We start from the raw sequence: 24,822 nt of genomic DNA, 5'->3' as shown, positions 1-24,822 counted from the left end.
CTTGAATCTCATGTCTGAAATGCAAAGAAACTTTTAATTTAATTTGCAAGCATTTACCATCTTTCTGATTTTTGTTTGATTATTTCTGTCCATTCTAAAAATGACCCAGAGGGCAGGTCTGAAACAGAAAATGAGTTTGCTAAAAGCCACGTTTTGTGTCAGGAGAAAAATGGAAGAGCAGTGGGTATTCAGCAGCAGCAGACAGTGAGAGAGAGAAAAAACATTCAATTCTTCCTAACTCATAGCTTGGTGAACTGAAAAGGATTTAAGCATTTACCTCCACTCTCTAAATTTTTAACTGTCTTGTCACACTCTTTCATCTGTCTGCTCTGTATCTCGCTCTCTCCGTCTCCTGTGCCCTTTTTTCTAGCTCTATCTCGACCACTTCGTATCACTGCCCTCCGATAGCTTTTTTTTTGCTCTCTCTGACTTTGAGTCAGTTCTTTTTTCTGCCTGTCTGTCTGTTTGAATGCTTCCTTTGTTCTGTCTCTGTCGTTTCTAAATGTGTATTGAGACCAATTATATTTCTGCCGAGGCCACACCACAGATGAAGCAAAGACCACCCCAGCCGACTCCAAGACCGAACTCAGGCTAGGATGTAACCAATAATGATTAAATTATTTTCCCTGGTGAGTTGAGTTACGAGTGTTACCTGTCACATAAACCTTATTAATAAAATCAGGCAATCATTCAGGTTCAGACAATAAACAGTAATATACGGAGCAGTGCACAGATTTTAAATCGCAATATGGTACTTGCTTGCATACAAATGCTGGTGACACTACAGTGGGATTTAAATAGCACCGTAAATGACAACCTTCCTATAATTGGTTGCACTTGTCATCATGAACACCCGTCACATACTCGGGCAGCAGAGAATCGATATATACCAATTAGATAAGAAGTTACAAAAACAGGTAGGGTTCCTTGACTCTATGTTGCACAGAGCTATATCGACCTCTGGCTACACTTTAATAATAGTTGATGTTGACGTATTATTGTCTACAATTAAAATAATTTCACTTGTGAAGAAGATTGGATCATTTATGGTGCTATGAACGTTACAATAAATACACAATTTAATGTCGCCCATCTAAAATGAGCCCCCGAAAAAAGAAAATCAACTGAAGGGTGATGATGTAACGGTGATACTGTACTTGTGTACATACTGTATATGAGGCTATAGATAATAAGCTCCTTAACATTACATTCTATAAATAATGTATTTATTGTTTGCCTTTCCTTTATTCCATTGCCGTCTCTGACTGGGAATACTTTATTTATTAGCAGAAAAAAAGGGGTACATTAAATCCTTTAATTAGAAATAAAGAAAAAAACTGGATTTCCCAGGAATAACAGATAAGAGGTTTGCGTACAGAAAACTGACGCTGTTGAAGCGTTTCTTCACCGCATGTTATCTCAGTGCTTCCTGTGAACATTTGTTTACATCTCCCTGGATAAATGGGTCCCAGTGTGCAGTTGGCATCAGTGGCCTGCGGTTGTATTATTTGCTGTAGAATAAAACCCATTTCATGGTCCCATCTTTGCTCTGAAACAGCCCAGAGAAAGAGGAAAAGACTTGTGCAGCCCTCAGGTTTGCGGGAGCAGCCAATGAACAGAGCCCAATGGTCCTGAAAGACAAGGCAATTTGGCCAGAGTGATGGGTATAATGAGAAAAGCATCGTAATGTTGCCAGAGTCCAATTTAAAAGGTAGAGAGAGAGAGAAAGACAGGGAGAGCTAAAAGGGAAACAGGGACGAAGAAGGAATAAAGGAACAGCTAAGAGAGAGAGAGAGAGAGAGAGAGAGAGAGAGAGAGAGAGAGAGAGAGAGAGAGAGAGAGAGAGAGAGAGAGAGAGAGAGAGAGAGAGAGAGAGAGAGAGAGAGAGAGAGAGAGAGAGAGAGAGAGAGTAAGCGATCACCCACGCAAGAAGGCCTGGTATTGGTTTTGTGCTCATGTTGAGGTGGCTGCACATTAACCTGTGCAAATGGAGGTTATGGCTTTACTTCCTAAGGGTGAGCAAGGAGGGGACAACAAGGGTTGCTGCCACAAAAAGAGAGAGAGCAGTGAAAAAGCAGAGAAATAGTCAGTCTTTCCATATCTACAGTATGTTGCTTTCTGCTGGAAAATCCACCATGGATGTGTGATTATACAGCACATCTCTGGAACAACAGATTTGCCGTACAGAGTGGAGAAAATGACTTGCATGGATAAAGAAAATCCTCAGAGAAAGAAAGAGAGCAAATGAAAAACCTGTCAGAGAGATAAGAGAGATGGCGAAAATGACAAGTAGAGATAATGAAAAATGAGAGCTGCAAATAGGAGAAGATGGACCAGCTGAGAGTGGAGGTCATTCTTTGAGAAATTACGGATGAAAGAAATCGTGAGCAGGGCAAAAATGTCCACTTGTCCACTCTCCTCTCTCCTGACTCCTCACACATTGACACAGTGTGACTCCGTAGTCTGATGCTTCCTGTCTCACTGGTACCAGTTCAGCCTTGAGACTGACATCCAGCCTGCAGCATCTTAAACCAGAAGCAGCAGATGCCTTCTTTCCCTTTGTCTGCTCATGATCACACAGTGTCTTTCTGAGCTCTTGCATGTATCAGCAGCTGGGAGGGCACTGGTGATTACCATCACAGCTGGATTACAGAAGGCGATAGCTTCATTAAGCGTTTTCACTGTCCTCCTCTCGACTCTTAAAAGGGAAGGTTTCAATGAGCTGCTCCCAAGGCTGACTTATCTGTTCTCACTGAGCCACCCCCCCTCCCGAGGGCCACAGAGGGGAACAAGACCACATACACAGATTGAGACATATGTCTTTAGGGCAGACAGCGAGCACTTAGTCGGGAGGCTACAGTCTAAAAAGCCCTTTGGACATGGAAAGTGAGCTACACACACACACACACACACACACACACACACACACACACACACACACACACACACACACACACACACACACACACACACACACACACACACACACACACACACACACACACACACACACACACACACACACAGTGAGAGTTAATGAAGCTTTTCCAGTGCGTACCTGGTCCATAATCCAATGGGGATGCAACTCTCTTGTGGGTAAAACTGCTAAAACACAGGGATACACACACCTATGTATTCAGAGGCTGTGATCAGAGAGCAGTGTGTGGGAGGGAGGCGTTCAGTGGCTGCTTCTTGTTTCATGTTGCAGCTGGTTGGATGAGAGAGCTTGTTGAGCTCTATGCTCTTTTTGTTTAACTTTCTTTTCTTTTTTTTTTTTTTTCTTAAGATATTTTTGGGGGGCTTTTTGCCTTTAATCAGATAGGACAGTGGAGAGTGACAGGAAAGTAGGAGAGAGAGTCGGGGTGGGATCCGGAAAGGACCACGGGTCGGGAAACGAACCCGGGTCGCCGGCGTACGGTGCAGGTGCCCCAGCCAGTCGTGCCACGGCTGGCTGGGGCCTTCACTTTCTTTTGTCAGTCTCTCAAACCTTCTTCTCATTTGTCCCGCTATGATATTACTCTCACTCCTTTTGTATAATATTGTTGTTTTCAAATTTCAAAAGGCTACATTTTTTTCATTTGATCTGGTCTGCACATGGACCTTATATACATAAATGTATCCTAATATACATAATTGAGTACATTGTATATTGGTACTGTAGATGTTTGGTAAATCTGTACATCGTGTTTTTAGAGAAAGCCCAGAGGTAAGGAAAAGTCGTGTCCCATTATGACAATTGCCATCCCTTAGGCCCTAATAAAGAGCTGACAACACATTACACTCCCACATAACACCCAGTCGTGGCTCCTTTCACTCATCGGTGGTGATGGAATCATTATGGATGAGGGCGGGAATAGCTCACAGCAGATGTTAATTCTGGTGTGGTAATAACAAGCTGTCATCTTTTGTTGGCATTATAAAAGACAACTCTTCACACCAACAGCAACATCTAAGAACATGTAGTACAGCACCATGGGTCCCTGTATAATATTGTCAACACTTGAGTTGCCCTTTTTCTCCTCTAAACCCAAATGCATGTACTTCCATAAATACAACATATCTCTCAGCTCTGTTTCTGTCCAGCACATAAGAAAAAACACATCAATGAAGGTGTTGCACTGGATGTCCTGGTTTCTTTTATTTTTAAAATTACCATATAATGATTTGTAGGTTATTTTGAGTAGTTGTGAATACAAGCTAGACTCCTAAATTAATCTATGACTAAAATTATGCAAAAAAAACAAACAATATAATCCAATTTCAGAAGAAACATTTGTCATAAGTATAACACATATTGAATAATTTAATGGAAAATGAAATGTATTTTTTCAAACGTTTCTTTGTATTTACATTTTCAAAGGAACCAGAGGGCTAAGGGCATAGAGTCACACACATTGTAAGGAAATTAGGAAACGAGAGACAAATTAACTAATATATTTTGTTATTGTTGCCAGCCCTAACATCTCCCAACACGTTAAAGTATTTTACCTCTGAGGTGAGATACAATTACCTGTTTCAGAGGCAGATCGAAACACCTCTTCACAACCTATGAAACATGCAGCCTGACACTTATCATCCACACTGCATTGAGTGACAGTCAAAACACAGTCACATTGATATATAGTTACAAAATCAGAACAAAATTAACTGTTTTCTCCAGCATGAAGGACGTAGAGTCCTGGGCACCTCTATAATGTAAACTCACTCGTTAATTCAAACTGCCAGCTAATCCAAACAGTGAATAATGTGACTGCAAATGAATATATTAAGTATGCAGACAGGGTCAGGAGGTTCAGTTGTTGCTACACTAAAGATATAATCAGCTAGATGCACGGTGTGAGCCGAGGTTACTGCACAGTGAAGTGACATTGTATAGACTTTACTCGGGACAAAGTGAGTCATCCCTGGATGATTCAGGGACATCTGTTGTCTGCTCAGGTTTGGTGATGAAGCAGGAAAGTCATCGTTTGGAACCAGTGATAACATCATACAGGAACCAAATCGATTTAAGATTCAACATTGATTGAACAATTTTCCTTAAGAAAACTGTCAACCACCAGCTAGGTTAACCTATGTAAGTGTTTACAGAGTGTATATAAAGGTCAGGTAGGTTAATATGTAATACTAAAAAAGCAACCTTTGAAATCAGGATTGGGTTATAAGCATGAGAAATGTCTCCTGAAGCCTCAAGGCTGCATAAAACCCTTTGCAGTGTGAGCTTCTGACCTGTAGTCTGCAACCACAAATCCAAGTAATCCCTGAAGTTACATTTGCATTGCACTGCCTTAGCGTTACGGACACCTCTCCTAACACTTCACTGCACTAAACGTTCATGGTGAGCTACCAAAATGCCAAACTGTTTCATTTAAATCAATAATGTGTCACTGGGGCAACATAGAAACACCTCTGTGTGTGGTTGGAGTTGTTGAAATTAGTTTTAGTCTGAAGAGCACACTGTGCCTGCAGAATAACATTCATTTTCTGATCCTTGAGGTTAGTGACACTTCTGTCAGCCTTATGGACCAGTTGAAAGGCTTCACATTAATTATATAGACATTACAAATATAACCAAATTTACATCAGGTAATTATTTTAATTATAAAACCTGATGATATACCTCTTTGACATGTAGCCCTTGCTGTCCTTATATCCAGCAGAACATCTGTAAACGCAGCATGTGATAAAAATATTTTTTGAAGCAGCCACATGACAAAGATTGGATTTGGTATATCGGTGTAGTTACACTTTGCATTAAACACATTAAATTCTCTTTTGATATCGACTTTTTATGCCCGTAAACCACAGTATGGATGAAAGAGAAAGATATTGCCATAGATTCAATACAGAAAAACCTCACCTCAGAGAGAAATTTAATTTAACAGAGATGAAGAGAGTTAGACAGATACGATCAAAGTGATTATCTTTTACATAAAACTTTTTTAACTGTTCTGGTTTTTGTGTTTCATTTTACAGTTGGGCTCCTTGCTCAGAGGCCTCTTTCTATTGTATACGCTGAATATTTTACCTCCCCTCTGTGCTGCTGCATAAAGTTTCTTGATGGTTTTTATTATAATTGGAACAGGCAGTTTCATTTTAGCCCCACAGGGGGGGAACTCATCCAATTTGTCTCAAGGAAATCACCAGGTAGTACATAAAGTGACAGCATTGTTTCGGAGCTTTTCACACAGAGTCATTGAAGGGCTTTAGAAACGCCTGATACGTGACAGTGCGATGTTGAACTTTTTTGTGTATTTTCATATGCGTATATATGGATATGACTGTGAATTTAGCAGTACTGTAGATTTGAAGGCTTATGTATCAGTGAATTTGGCTTTGTGTTAGATAATGTGCTTGTGTGCGTGTGTTCTCTCTCCTGGAAGAAAAAAAAAGTGAATAATGAAACCAGTCTTAGTGCCTGAAGCATGTTGATTCTCTTCACTCTGAATGAGTGGCTCTGTCCTTAATTGCGCCTCCATGAAAAACCTCTTTGCGTTGTGCGATGAAATGCTTCTGGGCATCAGTTTGCACCATGACCCAATGCTGTAAAATATCACTCTGTGACTTTGAAACTCTTTGAAACTTTAACCACTATCAATGTAAAACTGTGTATAGGGTTGTGTTCATGTACTGCATGGTTCTATATTTGGTATGAGTGTAAAAGCAGCATGCCTTAAAGCAAAACCTTTATCTCTTTTGTCTATAGTGCGATGAAAAGGTTGCATGCCACCTTTCTCACATAACAGATCTATTTTTACCTTCTGTGTCATAGAAAATAGGTTTAAGAACCTGGTGTAATATATATTAGAGTCTGGCTTATATATGAGTAGCACTTCTTTAGTCACAGAAGGTTAATTTCTGTATGCAATCATATTTGCAGTGACAATGCCTGACTTTTTTTAAAGGATTATCTTTTAAATAAACATGCGAAACATACAAATTTAAAATCAGGAAATAAAAGCTTTATCAGTAATAATGTAAGTAAGCATACTTAAGAGTCAGTGCATAGCTTGTCAGACATCCTAGAGAGACAAGCATTATATTTTTCATAATGTTCTTTATGTAAAAATAATGTCTCAAATTATCAGTGATTACCAAATAAATAATTGTTTTACACTAAAATAAGTTTTTCTTTAAAAGATGATTATAATGCCTCGTCATTTTATAACAAAACACATTTATTTCAGGAGATTTCTTGACAATTATGAGTAAAAATGGTTAATTACAAACCTCTAAAGTTTAAAGCATCATCATCATCATCATCATCAGTATAATGGTGTTTAGCAAAAAGAATATAGAGATATATTGTTAGTGGATTGAATTGGCCTCATATACTTCAAGAGCTTTTTTTCCATTATGCCAGGAAGTGAGTGCAACATCCACCATGAAGACCCATTTATCATCATCCCGTGTTTTAGGCATGCATGCAAGCCGTCTACTGAAGCTAAGAGAAAGGCCGCTGCTTGTGCTAATGGCTGTGAACGAGATGGTTCCGCTTGGCTTTGTCCATCGCAAAACCTTCATCATCAGCTTGCTTCTCATTTGTTTGGTGAATTCACCATATAAACTGCTTGTGTCAGACAGCAGCATGCTTGAGGGGAGGGTTTCCAAGTAGAACATTTGCCATCTCTTCAGCGTGGAGCAGTAGGCATTGGTTGGGAGTCGATTTCAGCAAGGCCAAAGTCATTGTTAAAAGCATTGGCTGCAACGTATGAAGCGATGCATGCTGTATATTGCAACGTATGACCAGCTATCTTTCCCCTGTGGGTCTTTATGATGTAATGTATGTGTCAACAGTGTTTCTGTTCAGCACACATAAAAAACCACAACCCCACAGAGGGTTTTCTTCCATTTTGCCTTGAAATGAAGGATGTGCTCAGGTGATCTTGAAAGTAAAGTGTGTCTATGTGAGAGGGGCGTCTGAGTATGCATCACTCTAAAGAACACATTTTATTTCCCTTCAATGAGATAAACTTAAAAGGATGCATTGCTTATATTCACTGGGATTCTTTGTGTTTCTCATTTATGTGCAAATACACAGGTTTCAACATGTCCACCCTAAATGATAAAAAAAAGGCAGAGTCAGTTAGGTGTGATAGGAACATTTCCATCAGGCTTTCATAAAAGGCGCTAGCTGAGAGCAGCAGCCTACCTCAACAACATCAGATGCATTGTTGTGATAAAAGAACCTTTTGAAAATCGACTACACAGGCTCATCTTACACACAGAGAAAGGGACATGCAAAAACTCAAGGGAATTGTGCTTTAAATTAGAAAGACACACACAAGCTCACACAATCACACACACCTCTACCACAGATATAATTGCTTTTCAGTCTCATCACTATACTTTCAAGATACCAGCTTTCCCCACACTTACAGGATAGAACCTCTGCAGTCGTAGTAAGATGTTTGATTCGGCTGATAGTGACAAAACTCAATAAATTGAAATAGCCACAATAAAGACAAACTTCGGCTCTGCACTCTTTTATTTGTGCTGATATGTGACAGTCGGCTAGAAGGATCCACGTCAGTTTTTCCTCTGTGTCGCTTTTGGTTCAGCATTCTCTCTTCCCCACTCAATGGAGAGGGGATTACAGTGGCATCACTCAATGCATTTCTCTACTGAAATCCATCTGTCAACTCTCTCCCTGAGCAATATTTCCGTATTCCTCCCAAGTGGAAAGATCAAATATTTGGTATTGCCTAGTGAAATACATTCAAAGCCAGTTCCACAATCCAAAGAGGAGTTTCTATTCTCAAAGTCATTTATTTTACATCAGATCAAAGGCGTTTATTTACCATTTACAGAGGATAAGGATAAGCTGCAGCGAGACTGCCGAGACATGCACAGAAACACACACACATGAACAGATCCATGACAGCGCACTACACTGGAACAGCTTCATTTTGTATTTTATGTCCAACAACCTCACTGACTGTTTTTTCTCTTCTACTTTTCTTCTCTCCATTCTTCCACAGGTGTGAGTGTACAGGAGTGGTGAGGTTTAATCCCAGCATGCCTCTGGCACAGCACCATCACAGGGCCACTGTGCCCACAGCAGGCTGGGTCCTGGCTTTGGCTCTGTTTCTCGCTCTGCAGGTAAAAATTGTTCGGTACAAATTAGCCCTGTCCATTTTTCCTGAGTTACGGTGCCCACGGCTTTTTTCCCACTCATATTTATTATTTATTTCTAATCTACTTTTTTAGCCCGCCATGAGTTTTCTCCTACAAATCTGATTTTTTAGTTAGAAATAAACCAAGAACAAAATATGACAACTTATTGTTAACTGAGACAAAAGAAGATTTTACATTTCTACCCAGTTACCACTAATGTTGTTGGCTAAAATAACTTAAGTAGGTAGGTTCAACGAGGTTTTACTCAACAGCGTGTTACTATTAGCTTGAGGATTTGAAAATTATGTCTCTAGCTGAATTTGTAATGTTTTCAGCTGACTCGTTTTGAAAGAGTTGTATCGGTGCAAAGTAAAGAAAAAAAGATAGAGATTAACAATTAAAAAGTCATTATTATTTTAAAAATGGGAGATTGAATGTACATTTTGGGCAAAAGTTCCCTGTATTAGAAATGATAATGTTCATTCATTATGTTAGAGGCTTTTAGTATGAGGCCTAACCAATTTATTTGGTCAAATTAACCTTAGCTTGAGTTACATTGGCTGTAGTTGCTGGGGTTAAATTTCCTCAAAGAGCAAGAAAGAGGTGTTAGTGATAGCCTGACCTCTAACGATTCCCAAGCCCGGCTTCAACACAGTGACAAAAACTACACCTCGGATATCTGTAACTTATAACCCCACAGCACATCTAGTTAATGATCTTCTCCTTGGACACGGGCAGGGGCAGATGCAGCAACTTGTAAGAAACAGCGTCTCAGGGCATGTTAACATTTAACAACCTATTAATGTGGCATACCCACTAAACGGGAAGAAACTCAGCTACCAGACGATATTAACCATTTTTACCTTAACAAAACATAATTCCAACACCAAGCGTCTAAATCAGCACTTAACGAAAACGAGCTAACGCTACATAGCACATGAGTGAGCGATGGCAATTTTATTACTTCATGCTCTCTGCACAAACAACATATCATATGAAACCTGAGATTCCACAGATTCCATTGGTATACGTCTCATCACTGTATGACCAAAACTGAACTAGCAGCCAAGAAAGAGCAAGAAAACCGCTTCACTTTACAGAGCCATAACTATAAACACGTCTTACCTTTGCTGTTTGTGATCAAAAGTTGTGTTCAAGGGCATACAAACGCTGATGAGGGTTAATCCAGTGTCTCTGTGTCACTTTGAAATGATTACTGATCATCCATCATTATTTATTTGTAATAAACTGGTACGGCGCAACAAGCGATGCCATTTTTTCACAGTTTAATTTTAGTGGCGGGACATTTTCGAAACATCTCTAAGCGGTTGACCAAACACAGCGAAGCCGCCAGCTAACAATCAGAGCAGAGTGCGCTTTTGTAAAGGTGGGGGCATGGGCTCTTCAGAGCGTTTTCAGACAGAGTGAAAAGTAGTACTTAATGCACAGGCAGTGTGAGGAAAATAAAGCGCTTTTAAAGCATTAAAACATGTAAACATGCTTTAGTGGAGCTACAAAATACATATATGAACCTGAAAAAGTAGCATAATATGACCCCTTTAAGTCATACACTCGTCAAACTCTTTACATGTAGAGTATTATTCAACTACAGCTCCATGCACGCACACATCAAAATGCCTGGTGCCTGGTTACGGTTGCCACACTGGGATCAGTAATTGGGTTTGCGCACAGGTAGCATTAGAAAGTTGATATTCAACAAGGTGACATCATAAATACAATCCCCGGTTGATGCCGTGGTGTCTGCCTGAGGCTTTATTTTCTGCTTATCATTATTTTTCCCTTGAAATGTTACTTTATCTTTTGTTAGAAATGATCTTTTCTTTGTAACCTAGAGAGAGAAAGAATAAGCTATGCCCCACATTTCTAACTTGAAAAGGGTATCGTCATTGTTGCAGTCACTGAGAAAATCCTTGATATACTATGTTATAGTGTCATATTGTTTTGTGTCCCCCCTGGGGAGTTTTCTTTGTTTTTTTAATCCATCATATTCTGTAAACACAAGACATAAAGGAAAAAAAACAAATCCCAAGTCCAAAACCGCGTGCAGTGTTTTTTGTTTCACATCGTCTCTCTCTCCAGGGTGCTGCCAACGCTGCTCCTTCAGGAGACAGCAAGCTGGTTCGTACCACCAGAGTGAGGAGACAGACCTCTGGGAGGGATCAGCCCCCCTCCACTTCCCCAGACAACGAGACCCTGCGGGATCAACCAGTGGTCTTTAACCACGTCTACAACATCAATGTACCCTTGGAGTCTCTGTGCTCCGTCGACCTAGACGCCAACGCACCACCTGCCCCGGGTGATGGTGAGGTCTTCTGATCGATCGAGTGTTTTTGATGAAACTCTCTGTAGTCCTCTTATCTGCTGTCCTGGAGCCATCTTTTGTTCACATAGAGACATACATGCTGTATTTAGATACTTTTAAACAACCTTTTCTTTTTTTCAAAGGCTCTTATGCTGAGTTGGGGTCCAGACCTTCTATGGAGGGTCCAATGTTTCCCAATGGTCCAACAGAATACACTGAGCAGACGCTGGATGCTGACAGCCAGGTAGGGGTATTAGCAATGATTTTTTAGTAGTAGTAAGGCATAGAGAGCAGTGAAGCATTTAGACTGTGAGAGTGAGATGTGATAGCCTGTTTGTGAGTGATTTAGGCAGACTGTCTCATGAGGAAGGGAAACATCTGTTTCATCACACATCGTCATTTACCTACTGATATTCACGTTGATGTTGTGCTGCCTAGGAATATTTAAAAGAGACACATCACCCAAACCAAAGCAAAAGCAGGACATATTGTTTGAGTACCTACAAATATTATAGTAAAGGCTGTGGTCCTTGTGAATTCTAGTCCATAACAGCTGGTAAAAGTAACCAGTTTATTAAAAGAAAAGTAACATAATTAAGATGATGATTAAGTTCTGTTAAATCACCACTGCAGCATATTTAGATTATTACATTTCAAAATTCTCCAAGATGTTTAAAGGAGATCCCTGTTTTTTATTATACATAAAAACACACACATTTTTCAAACATTCATGTTAAACACTCACCGATGCCACCTTTGTATCTTGCTGTTGGAAAGGGTTAGATTAGTTCCTATAGAGATTTGGATTCCTTCTTTTAGTAAATCATGAAAGCTGATGATGGGTATTTGATTAGTTATTCTGCCACGTTTTGAATCTACAAGGCTAAATAAAAGTGTCTGATACTCAAAAGACTTAACTTAATTCTAATGTTCACATTATTGTGATTAAAAAAGAGTATTCAATGCCATTAGGTGCCTAAATGCAATTCTTAACAACAAATGTTTTCTACTACAGGTAACATTCACTCACCGCATCAACATCCCAAAGGCCGCATGTGGTTGTACGGCAACAACCACAATCCAGCAACTTGCTACCAGAGTCGAGATGCTGGAGAGAGAAGTCTCCCTGCTCAGAGCTCAGTGCGGCTCTGGATGCTGTGGGGAAAGCTCAGCCATGGGTGAGAAAAGAGTATATAGATAAAGCCGGATGTTGTTTTCTGTAAATATAAGCTCTTTTACCTAAGATCTTTGCGCTAAAAACCCTTTGGTATCAACCATGAGACACTAGAATTGTTTTAAGTTACAATTTATTATGTGGCAAATAGAAAAAGAAAGGTAGTAAAAGATTTAGAAAAAACTGTTTATACCGTGAATGGGAGAGACAGACGGCAGCAGAATATTGATGCTTGAGGGGGACTTTTTGTTCACGGTTTAAAATGTGGGGAGAACATTTTGCGACTGGTAAAAATGAAGTCCACTATTCAGAAGATGCTCGATTATAATATGAGGGGATTAGAATGGATAGAGTTATAGGATATATTATGGTTAAAGGATCTGCTCCATTGACACCATCACCCTATTCAAATATTTTCTGAATACGCTCAATCTCTTCTGTGGGAATATGATTATCTCCTGCAGTCAGGATGTGAATCCGAATGAGGATGAAATGTTCAGCTGTGGAGGACGGCGGTGGGATGGAAATGCATGAAATGAGAGAGCTTTGCATTGATGTCTTGCCTTCTGTTTCGTCAATCATAGACGGATACGACATTTTGTGGATGTCAAGATGGAAAGGATTATATGTGTTCATTTCTAATTTGAACTTTAACCCAAAACTGATTCATTTTAGGTTTTAATTTATGATGATATTTGAACCAAGAGATTTTTGTCCCTTATTTTGCCCAGGTCATTTGGACTTTGTGCCAGGCTGCAGTGGCCATGGCAGCTTCAGCTTTGACCTGTGCGGCTGCATTTGTGAGGAAGGCTGGGCCGGCAAAAACTGCTCAGAGTCTCGCTGCCCGGACGACTGCTCCAACCAGGGCGTGTGTTTGGAGGGGGTGTGTGTGTGCGACCGTGACTTTGGAGGCGACAACTGCTCAGAGCCGAGGTGCCCTTCAGACTGCTCGGGTCGCGGGCTATGCATCGACGGAGATTGTGTTTGCGAAGAATCCTTCACCGGCGAAGACTGCATGGTCGGGAGGTGTCTGAACGACTGCTCAGACCAGGGGCAGTGCGTCAACGGGACGTGCCAGTGCAGGCCGGGGTACGTGGGAGAGGACTGCTCTATGGTCTACTGTGCCAACAACTGCAGCAAGAAGGGGGTCTGCAAGGAGGGATTCTGTGTGTGCCAGGATGGCTTTGCAGGAGATGACTGCAACTCTGGTAGGCTATTACTCAATCATTTCAGTCAGTTTGATCCTCTTGAACATAAAGTACTTTGTAAGACATTTATGGTTCAATTTCCCAAAGTGGAAACTCCCTTTACAATTGCTCAGTAACTCAAAAAGGAAACCCAGCTTTAAAACATCTCACTTTGTGACCTTGAGGCCGATTAGTTTGAACTTTTTGTGCGATCAGGTTTCTTTACAATAAAGCAGCAACAATAGATGGTATTTCTACATTTCCAAGAGCAACTCATTGTCATGTGAGCATCTATTTGCTCAAAAAGCACAAAATACATTATAGCACAGAAACTTTAAATACATCACAGTGGGTAATGGCATTCATGTTCCATGGAGTGCTGACAGTTTGCACACAGATAACAGATAATAGAAAGGAATTTGACCACTGAGTGTAGTGTTTGGATAGAATGTAAACTTTCTTATAAATGATGCTCCATGATACATGATGGCCTATCTGAACTCTACCAAGCAGCTAGAGAGATCTGATTAGAGCTATAGATGTTTCAATGCAAAGTTTCCTCTTATTCTCTGCTACAGCAGTGTGGTACACAGGTCTAAAAACTCAGGCCCATCATTCTAAGCATCCTGCGGCCCTTAAAAACATCCCCCCTGTGCTTCAAATCCAGGTGGCAGGACGCTTGACTTGCTGGACAGCAGAAGGTGTAACAATCCTAAATTGTCAAAAGTCACATTCAGTCGACCAGAGAGCTGTCACATTAACTGCATCTGAGACAGTTTCTGAGTTGTGCTCGCCTTTTGTTCACACCCAGCTCTTCATACCAAAATAACAGATGCTCCTCTCACTTCTAAAGCTGCTGTCAACAACGTGAAAGATGATGACAGGCAGAAGAGTGAGCGAAAGAAAGACAGAGAAGGGAAATCATATTACTGAGGCTCATTCTTCCGTGCTGCCCTCCCCTTTAATATCTATACCTAGTGAGGGGGTCCGAATTGCTTATTTCTTTGCAATTAGAGACTAAAATAGCCAATGCTTGTAGCGGATAGTTTGCTGAATACAAAACGAAGCAGTTCAATTACCAGAGACCTGTAGGGTGACAGGCTTAAGTGTTTCATGTTATCAAAAGCTGAAGAAAGCGGGATGTATTTTTTGCCTCAATTATGGTGGCCTATATTCTCCCACTGTGAGAAATAATAGAGGCTGTTGAATTTAAATGGGATGTTTCAGGCGTATGGATAGGATACAGTATATCTTTACATATAAATATTTCTGAAAACACAAAGAAAATATCAGCTTTTGCTGTAGAGTGGCATTTAATCTTGACAACAGAGACATTTTCCACAATCATTTCAATGAGTCTTGATTCCGCAGTTGAAAAAGTGGCGGGTACATCCCTAGAGACTGCTCGTGGTGACAACTGACATTCACAATCTTCACATAGTAGGCGGTCTCAGCGCTCAGAAGGTTTTCATTCAAACTGTGGAGTCTTTACATTAATAGTTTGTTTTAACATCTAAAAATGTATTTTGTTAACTTGTTTCAGTGAGAATAAAACTGTATGACCGCCAACAAATGTAGAGAGATTCCTTAATATCCTTTAGCAAGTTGCTCTTTTAAAACAAACGTTTGTGAAGACACATGCTAGCGAATTCTCCCTGCATTTGAATAAGTGATATAATTTATACAACCAGTGCATTTGTAAGATCCCGGTAATGCAGATAAGCATGCAACACGTCATGATTGTGTCAAACAATTGTAGTGTTTGACTGAAGGGATACATCTGGCCTTGTCCACTTGTGTTCAGATTCATCTTTTCATATATGATGATTATTTTTCTGTCGGGGGAAACAGTTAAAACTGTTTGACATCACACCTCCTTGTGAGCAGCCCAAGAACAAGATGTGCTTAAGTTATAAAAAATAAAACAAAGACTTCAAGGTAGGCACGGACAACTGCTCCTGAAGTTGGACATTATCCCAATCAAAAAGGTCAGAAACTCTCTAGAGAAATGTTGATAGCATGTAAGAATCAACCCGTCCTTGGTGAGGATAGAGGAAATAATATATCTGCATTTGAATTACCTGGCAGTTAACAACCTTTAATGTATCAACAGCTAGGTGAGATGCTCACCGCTCCTCTATCTTTGATGTATATTAAGTCAAACGCTTCTTTTGTCTAATATTTATATAAAAGAACCTTTTTCCGAAGTGCCCTATCGAGAATTTCCCCTTCATTTTCTATGGAAGAGAAAGTCTTTACTTTGTATACCGTGGATTATAGCTCCTTCTTTTGATTTGTTATTACCTTCATATACGTGAAAAAGCTGAGTCTAATCGAAGAAATAAATCTAGCTAATTGAATGCTGCAGGATCTGTCCCCAGTGCAGGCTCACTGTTTCGAAATGAGCAGACTACTGTGCAGCATGGGCCCATCTGTTGAGAGTGTGCGGAAAGAGCTGAACAGCTTCTAGTGTGTCCAAAGGTTCCCCTGAGATGGTCTCAGTGCTGTGCTGTAGAGTCCTGTGTCACAGGATGTAGAGATGATGAGAGTGTGAGGGGTTGTTTATCACGCTATCACACTCAATTTGCTCTTTTTCTCTCTCGTTTCCTAAGTCACCCTTTTTTTTCCTCTCATTTAACCGTCTGTCTTTGTTTGTCATTTACTCTCCTGAGGCTCCTCTTTTTCTTGCCTTTTTCTCCTCCTTCTGTCTTTGAATCTCTCTTGGCTCTTTGACTCAAACTGTTTGTACCTTTTGTCTTGTCTTCTCCTCCTTTATGTCCTTCACCTGCCTTCCCCTCTCCTCCTGTTTTTGGCAGTGGGAGCTGTAAACACTGTTGTTTATGCCTCCACATTGACATTCAACACCACCTTTCAGGGCTTATGCTTGACGATCTCTACTTCAGCCTGAGTGAATGACAGTGCTCCTCCCTCTCATGTAAACACTCAGCCTCTTGTTGCCACAAGCTCTTGCTTCTTTTAGTGACTGGAACACACATACACATTGCAGTGTAGCCTGTTCTCATGTTATAACTTGTATGCATGAAGTGATATAACCACAAATGTAGCAAAGTTGTGTGAGTTGGCACAAGCAATGTAAACATCTCTAATGTTATTTATTCTACCTTTTTTTACCGTGAATGGCACATCATACAGAGAAAGGGGGAATAAAGCAAATTGATAAGGCGCTCGTGACTATAATTTGCCTTTGTTATTGTCAGGATACATCCATTGTCCTGGTCCTTTTTCCATCCCCTAATAATGCAGAGAAAGGTGAACTCTCCACAATTACTCCTTGTCACAACCCTGCCGATCCTAATTGTATTGGCGGTATAGAGACTATGATTTCTCCCAGGGGCTTACTACGAGGTGCCGCAGTCAGAGAGAACCGTGTGCCTCTTTGAAGGATAGAGCCATACAAGAACGACTCAGTATTGTGTACAATTCTGAATTAGGGCTCCAGGGTGCAACTTAATATGTTCATTGTTAACACCAGTGCGTCTTTAGCAGGTGTGTCTCTGTGTGTGTGTGTGTGTGTGTGTGTGTGTGTGTGTGTGTGTGTGTGTGTGTGTGTGTGTGTGTGTGTGTGTGTGTGTGTGTGTGTGTGTGTGTGTGTGTGTGTGTGTGTGTGTGTGTGTGTGTGTGTGTGTGTGTGTGTGTGTACGAGCCCTGTTTTTTCCCTCAAGCACCCCCACAACCTCAAACATAACGGTAATTTAAAATGACGTTTTTGTCAGATTGTTTTGGTGCCGGTTACAGCAGTCCCCAGACCTGACATCATCAACGGAGGTATCTGCTCCACTATATGGCTCACATCTCCCCGGTTAGAAGCCTCATCCATCAGAGACGCTTTATTCATTTTAAATTGGGGAAGAGGGGTTTCCAAAAATGTGTGTGCCCATTAGAGATGATATTTCCCTGTTGTAATCAATGTAAAAGTTAGTCTGGATCCCTGCCCTGAGTATCTCAATGGTCACTTTAATAGGGTTGTGGAAGCTCGAGATCACCAGACTAGATCTAATGCTACTGACTTGTGCTTGCTGTAGTTCAAAATCATTATGAGTATATTAACATGCTTCACATTTAATTCAGATATGTATAATTGTGTGGTTTCAAATAAAATAAACTAAAAAGTCTACTTCAATTTGATTCATATTATTTGTGCGTAGTAGGTAGTTGAAGCACTGGCCATCAATTCCCGAGCCATGCAGCCATATTTTAGTTTTTGCAGCATGAAATGAGTTGATACATGTTACCAAAAATGCATCACTTTGCCAGCTAACACAAAACACTGAAATAGTTAATTATGGGTTTGAGATTTTCATTGCCATAACTACACTGTAGCTACTGTGCATCTGATAATTAAAACCATTGAACCTTGATTTTTTTTTCAGTATTCCCACTAAGGTAGACAATTGCTAACTGAGTTCTTGTGACACATGCACTATACTAACAAGTTACTCCCAAGTGATTTCTGTAGCAAAACCCTTTATAATTGTAATTGTAAATCAATAAAACATCATTTGTGTTGGATTCCTTCTCAACAGTGGCACCCGCCATGAACGTGAAAATCCGAGGCGTGACTGACCGCACCATCGACGTGGAGTGGGAGGGGTCAGTTGTTCTGACGGATTTCTTAGTGACCTACACACCAAGCAGCCCGGGAGGTATGCACAGAGATATGCTGGCCTTTAGAGGGAAAGTTGTCATTTCAGTTTCGGTTTATTAAAAATGTCTTAAGGCATATACATCTTTGAAAAAATATATACCATTGTATCTTTCTACCTGCCTTCCTGTCAGGTGTGCAACTGGAGATAAGGATTCCAGGCAATACCACCACCTGCAGTATCTCAGGCCTGGAGGCAGGCTTGGAGTACAACATCAACGTGTTCGCTGTCATTAACAACAGTATCAGTGTCCCCGCCAGCATCACTGTTTCGACCTGTAAGTGCAGCTCGCGGCTGTTGTGACAAAATGTTCTCACGGGAACAGTAAAGGATATTTCACTGAGGCCATGCTTGGTTCATGACCAACAGAATATAAATGTAATACCTTAATCCAGTACCTTGTTCAATGTCCAGCGTCTCATTCAATGCTGTGCTTGCATTCGTACATGAAATCAACCGTTCCTGCGATGCACACACCCTGTCTGTCACCTTTTTTGTTTTTTTTTAAAAGTCCTTCCCAAGATGTTTCTCAGTGTCAATAGAGTGAGAATACCACCTGCTGCTCTGTGCCAACTGGCTATGATTCCTACCTGAAGCACCTGCTTGGTGTCACTCACACTCAAATACACAAACACATAAATATGAACACCTTCTGAGTATTAAACTCTTCATCTGTGTTAATACCAGGGCACCTGATCTAAAAGAGAAACACGATCCCCTGCTTATTATAGGTATGCAAACTCACTGAACCCCTGAATGGTATTAGCTTATTTTCAAAGGCAAACACTCAGCTGGTTACATACCGTGCGCTGTGATGCCATCAGTCTTGGCTGGTAAAATTATCCTCCATTTTACAGATAAGTGACTTTAATTTCAGTGATAGCAACATTTGGAGTTATAAAGTGAATTTAAGGCAATTAAGTTTGGTGCAACCATTATTCATGTGTGATATGATTTGTTGGGTTGTCTTTGCAAAACTTAATTATGAAATGAAGTATTTGATTATCTGGAAAGATTTATGAGGACACGGCTGCCTGTGAAAAAGTAATTTTGGTATTTTGCTAAATAAAAGTACGAGTCATTTGTTTTAAACCAAGGCACTAATGTTCTCATCAGTACTCCTGGAAGACATTGCATGTATAGGCAGAAAAAAATATTGTTTACCAGTAAGAAATACATTTATTAGCAGGGGGTTACACTTTTAAACAATCCCCTTGATTAAAGGAAATGTGTGCCTTTGTACTATTTTAGCAGTAAAACACTAACTTACCCTCTATTATTGATGGTTATTTTGAAGTATTACAGAGGGAACAGGACACAAAAATAAATGTCAAAGAGAAAAGTAGACACCTCAGCATGGCGGAGTTGTGATTTATGGGCTGTGTGGGTCACTGAAGACAATAACACGTCTCTGGCTACCTCTACAGATCTCTCCAATCCAGATGGTTTAATCTTCAAATCCATCACAGAGACGTCAGTGGAGGTCCAGTGGTTACCCTTCTACTATTCCTTCGATGGATGGGAGATCAGCTTCATCCCCAAGGTAGAGTAAAGCTGTGTGAACACTCAGCGCATGTGATCGCTGTCAGTCCCAATGCAAAACTACAGCACTATCGCACGCTGTAACGCAAGTGCAAATTACTGACTTTTTCTCTCTCCGGCACACACGCACACACGCACACACACACACACACACACACACACACACACACACACACACACGCACACACACACACAGTATTTTTTTAATTTATCTTGCTTGTTAAAAAAACAAAATGTTCTTTTTTCAAACTGACTTTCTGTGAAGAAACAGGAAGAAAATAACTGGATGGATTTATTGGGGGTTTTGCTCAACTTGAGGCCCATACCAAATTAGACAAGCGGATTGTCTTAAGCTTATTGGCTATTAGGTGGATGAGCCAATAAACCCTTTTCCGGAATAACCCCATCGTGAAACCATAGCAGGGCCAGGTTCAAAGCCAGAAAGCAAAAACCTTTCTCTTCCTGATTCCCGCCGTAAACACAGGTACTCTGAACTCTAATCTCGTGCTCTCTCACAGTAATTGGTTTTCTCCTTTAAGGTGTTCTCGGGGGGAGATAGCCTTTGGTCCAGCCTCAAATCTGATGTTAAGATGCTTTTTTTTCTTATTTATTTCAAGCCCTTAACGGATAGAGCATTTCCAAATGGGAAAAAAAGCAGCGGGATTCCTAATTTAATTGTATTGCTTTCAGCCATCTTCTCTCTTTCTCCCCAATCCTCTATGCCTCTTAATCTCTTGTTTCTATTTCCATCCACCACCTCTGTCAAAATATCTGACTCTCTTCCTCTCTACCCTTGACGGTACCCTTCAACCCTTTCTTTCTTCTTCTCCTGTCTCATCCTCTCCTCCTGTATCCTTCCTTGCTTTCCCTCCCCTTGCTCCATCCACGGGGGAAATCATATTATGAGTTGGCAGTCCCGCCCCCCGTGGATTTAATCCAGCAATGGGGATTGTGAATTTTGACAATCTTGTAATGGAAGTAGGCATGAAAGCTATGCGAAAAAACACAGAACTCTCTGTCATAAAGGAAACAGAGAGATGAGGAGGAGCAGGGTAAGATTCGGACTTGTTGTTAACGCTGTTAGAAACAGCTACATATATCTAATATCTGCCACTACAATGAAACTTCACACTGCTAGCACATACCCACACCATACCCATGTGTTATATTTTGGGCTTGTTGTAGCTGTAAAGTGATCATTCAATCAATTTTGCTGCCAGTAGCACAGTACTATTATTAAATAATAGTGGTATAATAATAGTTTATGGTCATATACGGCCATTAAATCTATTTTCATTTAAATAATTTCAAAGATACCAGACTTGTTTCATGGAAGGTCTGTCTTAAAATGTTTTAGTTTTTTCAATTGTTAGAAAAGCTGTATGTATGTTTCTAGGGAGAGATTAACACACATGGAAACACGCACATGACCATGCATAACGATCAGGGTTTACCTGAAGTATCTCTGGCTTAGGATTCATGCTGAATATTCAAACACATTGTCACAGTGTACAGGTCAGTCCTCATGATGAGGCTCTGATAATCTGCAGTAGTGTCCTTAATGATCATCACAAACCTGAATTGGTGTTCGATTATGCTCAAACCACTGTTACGATGCACTTTGTGACTTTCTCTTTCACTCCTGGGAAGAGGAGACTGTGCCAGGTAATAACTAAACATCTATCTGTATTGCTGATTTGAGCCTCTGAAGCTGTGTCAGGTGCTGTACTGTATAAGAAATCTGGTGATTAAATGGGAGGTAAACCCCCTGGATACCAGACAGATATACATATACTACATATACATTATTTATAGGCCTGAAACAACGTGTCATTACACAATAGATGTTTCCCTTGCCTCTAGTTATATCCAGCCATGTAGTTATTTAAAAAAATATGGTGCTTCATTCGTTTTTGCAGTAAAGGTATTAAAGTTTTATTCACTGCTGTAATACATTTAAAACGTAACATTATTATATTGCTTTTTGTGATAGTAAGAGGATTATTAGAAGCACTTCATGACACTTTTTAGAGGGACATATAATTACATGCTGTCTTACTACAAAAGCTAAATTACCGTTATAAGTAACCAAGAACAAATCAAACAGATAAAAATCCTCAGTGTTAAATTAAAGTGATAAAAATACCTCCAAAAAAACTCTTTTGTCATTCCTCTTCTCAGCGACCTTGTCAGAAAGAATGATGACTAATTACGAGCAAACTGGCGTCGGAGATGAGAGTGGATATACTGTTATGGTGATTCATTTAGTATAATTTAGCATTTAACTGTATTATTATTGAGATTGAGGACCAATTGTTATTGGAACATTACCGCTGTGTGTTACTGCCCACCCTGGTAATTTAGCTGAGGTGATTAAATGGATTACATCTCTAATTACAGTTTTGATTCAGGAAAGCAGCAAGCTGTTCTATGTTCTGTTTTAATACGTGCCTTCGTAGCGCAGGCTTTTGGGAATCTTGGAGCAGCAGTAGGTGGAACATCTGTCTGTTGGCAGGAAGTTCATGTGCAACACTTGCTGTCTTAGAACAGCTGGGAAAAGCAGTGGCTCCATATGGATGAGTGACAGGCCTTTAGATATGTACAAAGTGCTGCCTCTGCAGAACACTAAGAAATATCACTGACTCATGCATACCCAACAAGCTTCTTAATGTGCTAATTCATCTGAAAACAAATCAGTCAAAGGAAATATACAGTTCAGAAAATCTACTGCATACAATTTCACTGCACGAGTCACTGTTTATTTGTATATGTTGGAGATAGTTTGCATCTGCCAGGTACCTTATCTCCACTGAGACATGAAGTTTAAGCCACAAAGAAGCTGGCACTTTCTCAAAATATGAAGTTGCATTCTCATCATATCTGTCTCTTTTTGTTTTTTCAAAGGACAATGAAGGAGGGATGACTGCACAGCTGCCCAGCACCATCACTTCGTTTGTGCAGAGTGGTCTGAGGCCGGGGGAGGAGTATACAGTTAATCTGGTGGCGCTCCGAGACCAGGGTCGAAGCCAGCCGTTCACTGCGACTGTCACAACACGTATGTATTAATTGAAACTCTAAAGAAACAGCATTTACACAAAATGTGATTCAAGTTTGCCTTTGTTGCCAGGTTGTTTTCCAACCTCCCATTTAGTAATAATAAACTACTTGATTGTTGTTCATTTAGTTAAACATATTTAAAGCAATAATGATATAATAACGTTTTTAGATAAGTTGTGCCATAAGGAGGCATATTGTTAACTTGTCACCACCGTTTTCGTTACACATTTGCATATTTAATCAAAACAATTATTTAATATTAATATTAAATGTGAAAAGCACTGCTACTAAACTATTGTATTATTATTTATGAATCTGTCAGTTAAAGCCCACCTAAAAGGATATCTCTCGAGTCCTTGTTTTGCAGAAACAACTGTCCAAATTCCAAAGATATTAGTTTTACAGTGATTAAATAACATCAAACTAAGAAGCTGAAAGAAGCAAATGTTTGCTTATTTGCCTGATTAAAGGCTTATATAATTAAGTGATTTTTACAACTGTCAGCAATTCATTTTCTCTATCAACTTCTCATTTTGGGACCTGTAGCATAGTTTTCCCTCCACACAAACACCCACAAAAAAATGTAGAGCTAAATACCATGGAAAAAGCCATGAATGTCACCTTGACGTATGGGATGGTCTGCCATTATTAATGTCCCCAATGTAACCCTCACTGAGATATTGCCCCACTCCTCACCCAGCTGCCATAATTACTAGACATCTGTAATAGAGGCAATTCAAACCTCTTTCGTAACAATTCAAACTCTGATGTCTGTAGTCAAAACACCATCAATTGTCCTGTCAAATCTCTGTTCATATTGTGGGGAGTAATTAAATAATGATTAATAATTCATGGCATACTGTCATTATTTTTTTACGGCGGCCCACTGCAGGACACCTTATTGGATAAAGAAAGAAGAAAAGACAAATTTGAAGTTACTCAATTATTAATGACAAAGATTTATCCTTCTTCTGAGATGGAGTGAGTGTGCTGAGGAGTCAGAGGAAAACCAGAGGGAGAGGAGAACTGATGTGAGAACAGGTTCTCAGCAGCTGTCTTCCTCAGGATGTTTTCTAGGACAAGACCCATGGGCCCAATTTCTAATACATCAAGGATCGGGGTGGACCTGCAATATGTGTAGCCTTAGTCTAAGACTTATTTAGATCTCAAAAGCTTTAAGAAAGACTTCATGTTCCTGTTTCGCTTACTGTTTGATATATTTAATTTACATAAGTTGGCCCTGGGGACATCGACAGAGAATCATTTTGCTCAACGGCACAGAATGGGTCTTCAATTTAATTACAACTGAGCATTGTACCATGTGCTATTTTAACTGGTTGATAATAATTTTCTCTTTTTCCAAACATATTGTGGATGATATAGGACTAATGTATCATAAACTGTGATTTTCTTTTTCCTTTAAATTGTTTATGTGAGACCTGTTAAACTGCAGTGAAAATTATTCAAGATAAGTGTTGATTCGGAGATCAAAAGTACCTGCATTTCCCCCACAATCTGTTAAAGCAACAGATGTCACACCATAGCTTCAGTGGGAAAAGGTAATCCACAGGTTAATGAAGCAGAGCGCTTATTGTCACATTCTTTAAAGTTCCATTTCCATGACTGAAATGTCTTTATATTGACATTGATTCCCAACCAATGAGAGCATGCAGAGCAATACTTTATGAATCCCTCTTCTTTAATCTGGCCATTTTTTGAAAGAGCTGTATCCACGACTGTGGTTGCTATTCGGGTAATAAA

General features: G+C 40.0%; 1 protein-coding gene across 2 annotated transcripts in view; it reads left to right on the top strand.

Annotated features, from left to right (window-relative positions):
• tnr (tenascin R (restrictin, janusin)) overlaps window positions 1–24,822 on the top strand; it is a 147,209-nt gene that overhangs the window by 74,018 nt on the left and 48,369 nt on the right. For both annotated transcript variants that reach the window (XM_063885018.1, XM_063885016.1), the window contains exons 4-12: window positions 8,979–9,099; window positions 11,215–11,437; window positions 11,581–11,681; window positions 12,453–12,615; window positions 13,343–13,819; window positions 18,343–18,462; window positions 18,596–18,739; window positions 19,890–20,005; window positions 22,909–23,059. In XM_063885018.1, the coding sequence (XP_063741088.1) occupies window positions 9,016–9,099; window positions 11,215–11,437; window positions 11,581–11,681; window positions 12,453–12,615; window positions 13,343–13,819; window positions 18,343–18,462; window positions 18,596–18,739; window positions 19,890–20,005; window positions 22,909–23,059 (1,579 nt within the window). In that variant the 5' untranslated portion in view covers window positions 8,979–9,015. The remainder of the gene's footprint in view (window positions 1–8,978; window positions 9,100–11,214; window positions 11,438–11,580; window positions 11,682–12,452; window positions 12,616–13,342; window positions 13,820–18,342; window positions 18,463–18,595; window positions 18,740–19,889; window positions 20,006–22,908; window positions 23,060–24,822) is intronic.

Source organism: Eleginops maclovinus, chromosome 6 (genome assembly GCF_036324505.1).
Source record: "Eleginops maclovinus isolate JMC-PN-2008 ecotype Puerto Natales chromosome 6, JC_Emac_rtc_rv5, whole genome shotgun sequence".
NCBI classification, from domain to species: domain Eukaryota; kingdom Metazoa; phylum Chordata; class Actinopteri; order Perciformes; family Eleginopidae; genus Eleginops; species Eleginops maclovinus.
The sequence above is the reverse complement of the archived record's forward strand: the minus strand, read 5'-3'. Positions and strand labels throughout refer to the sequence as shown.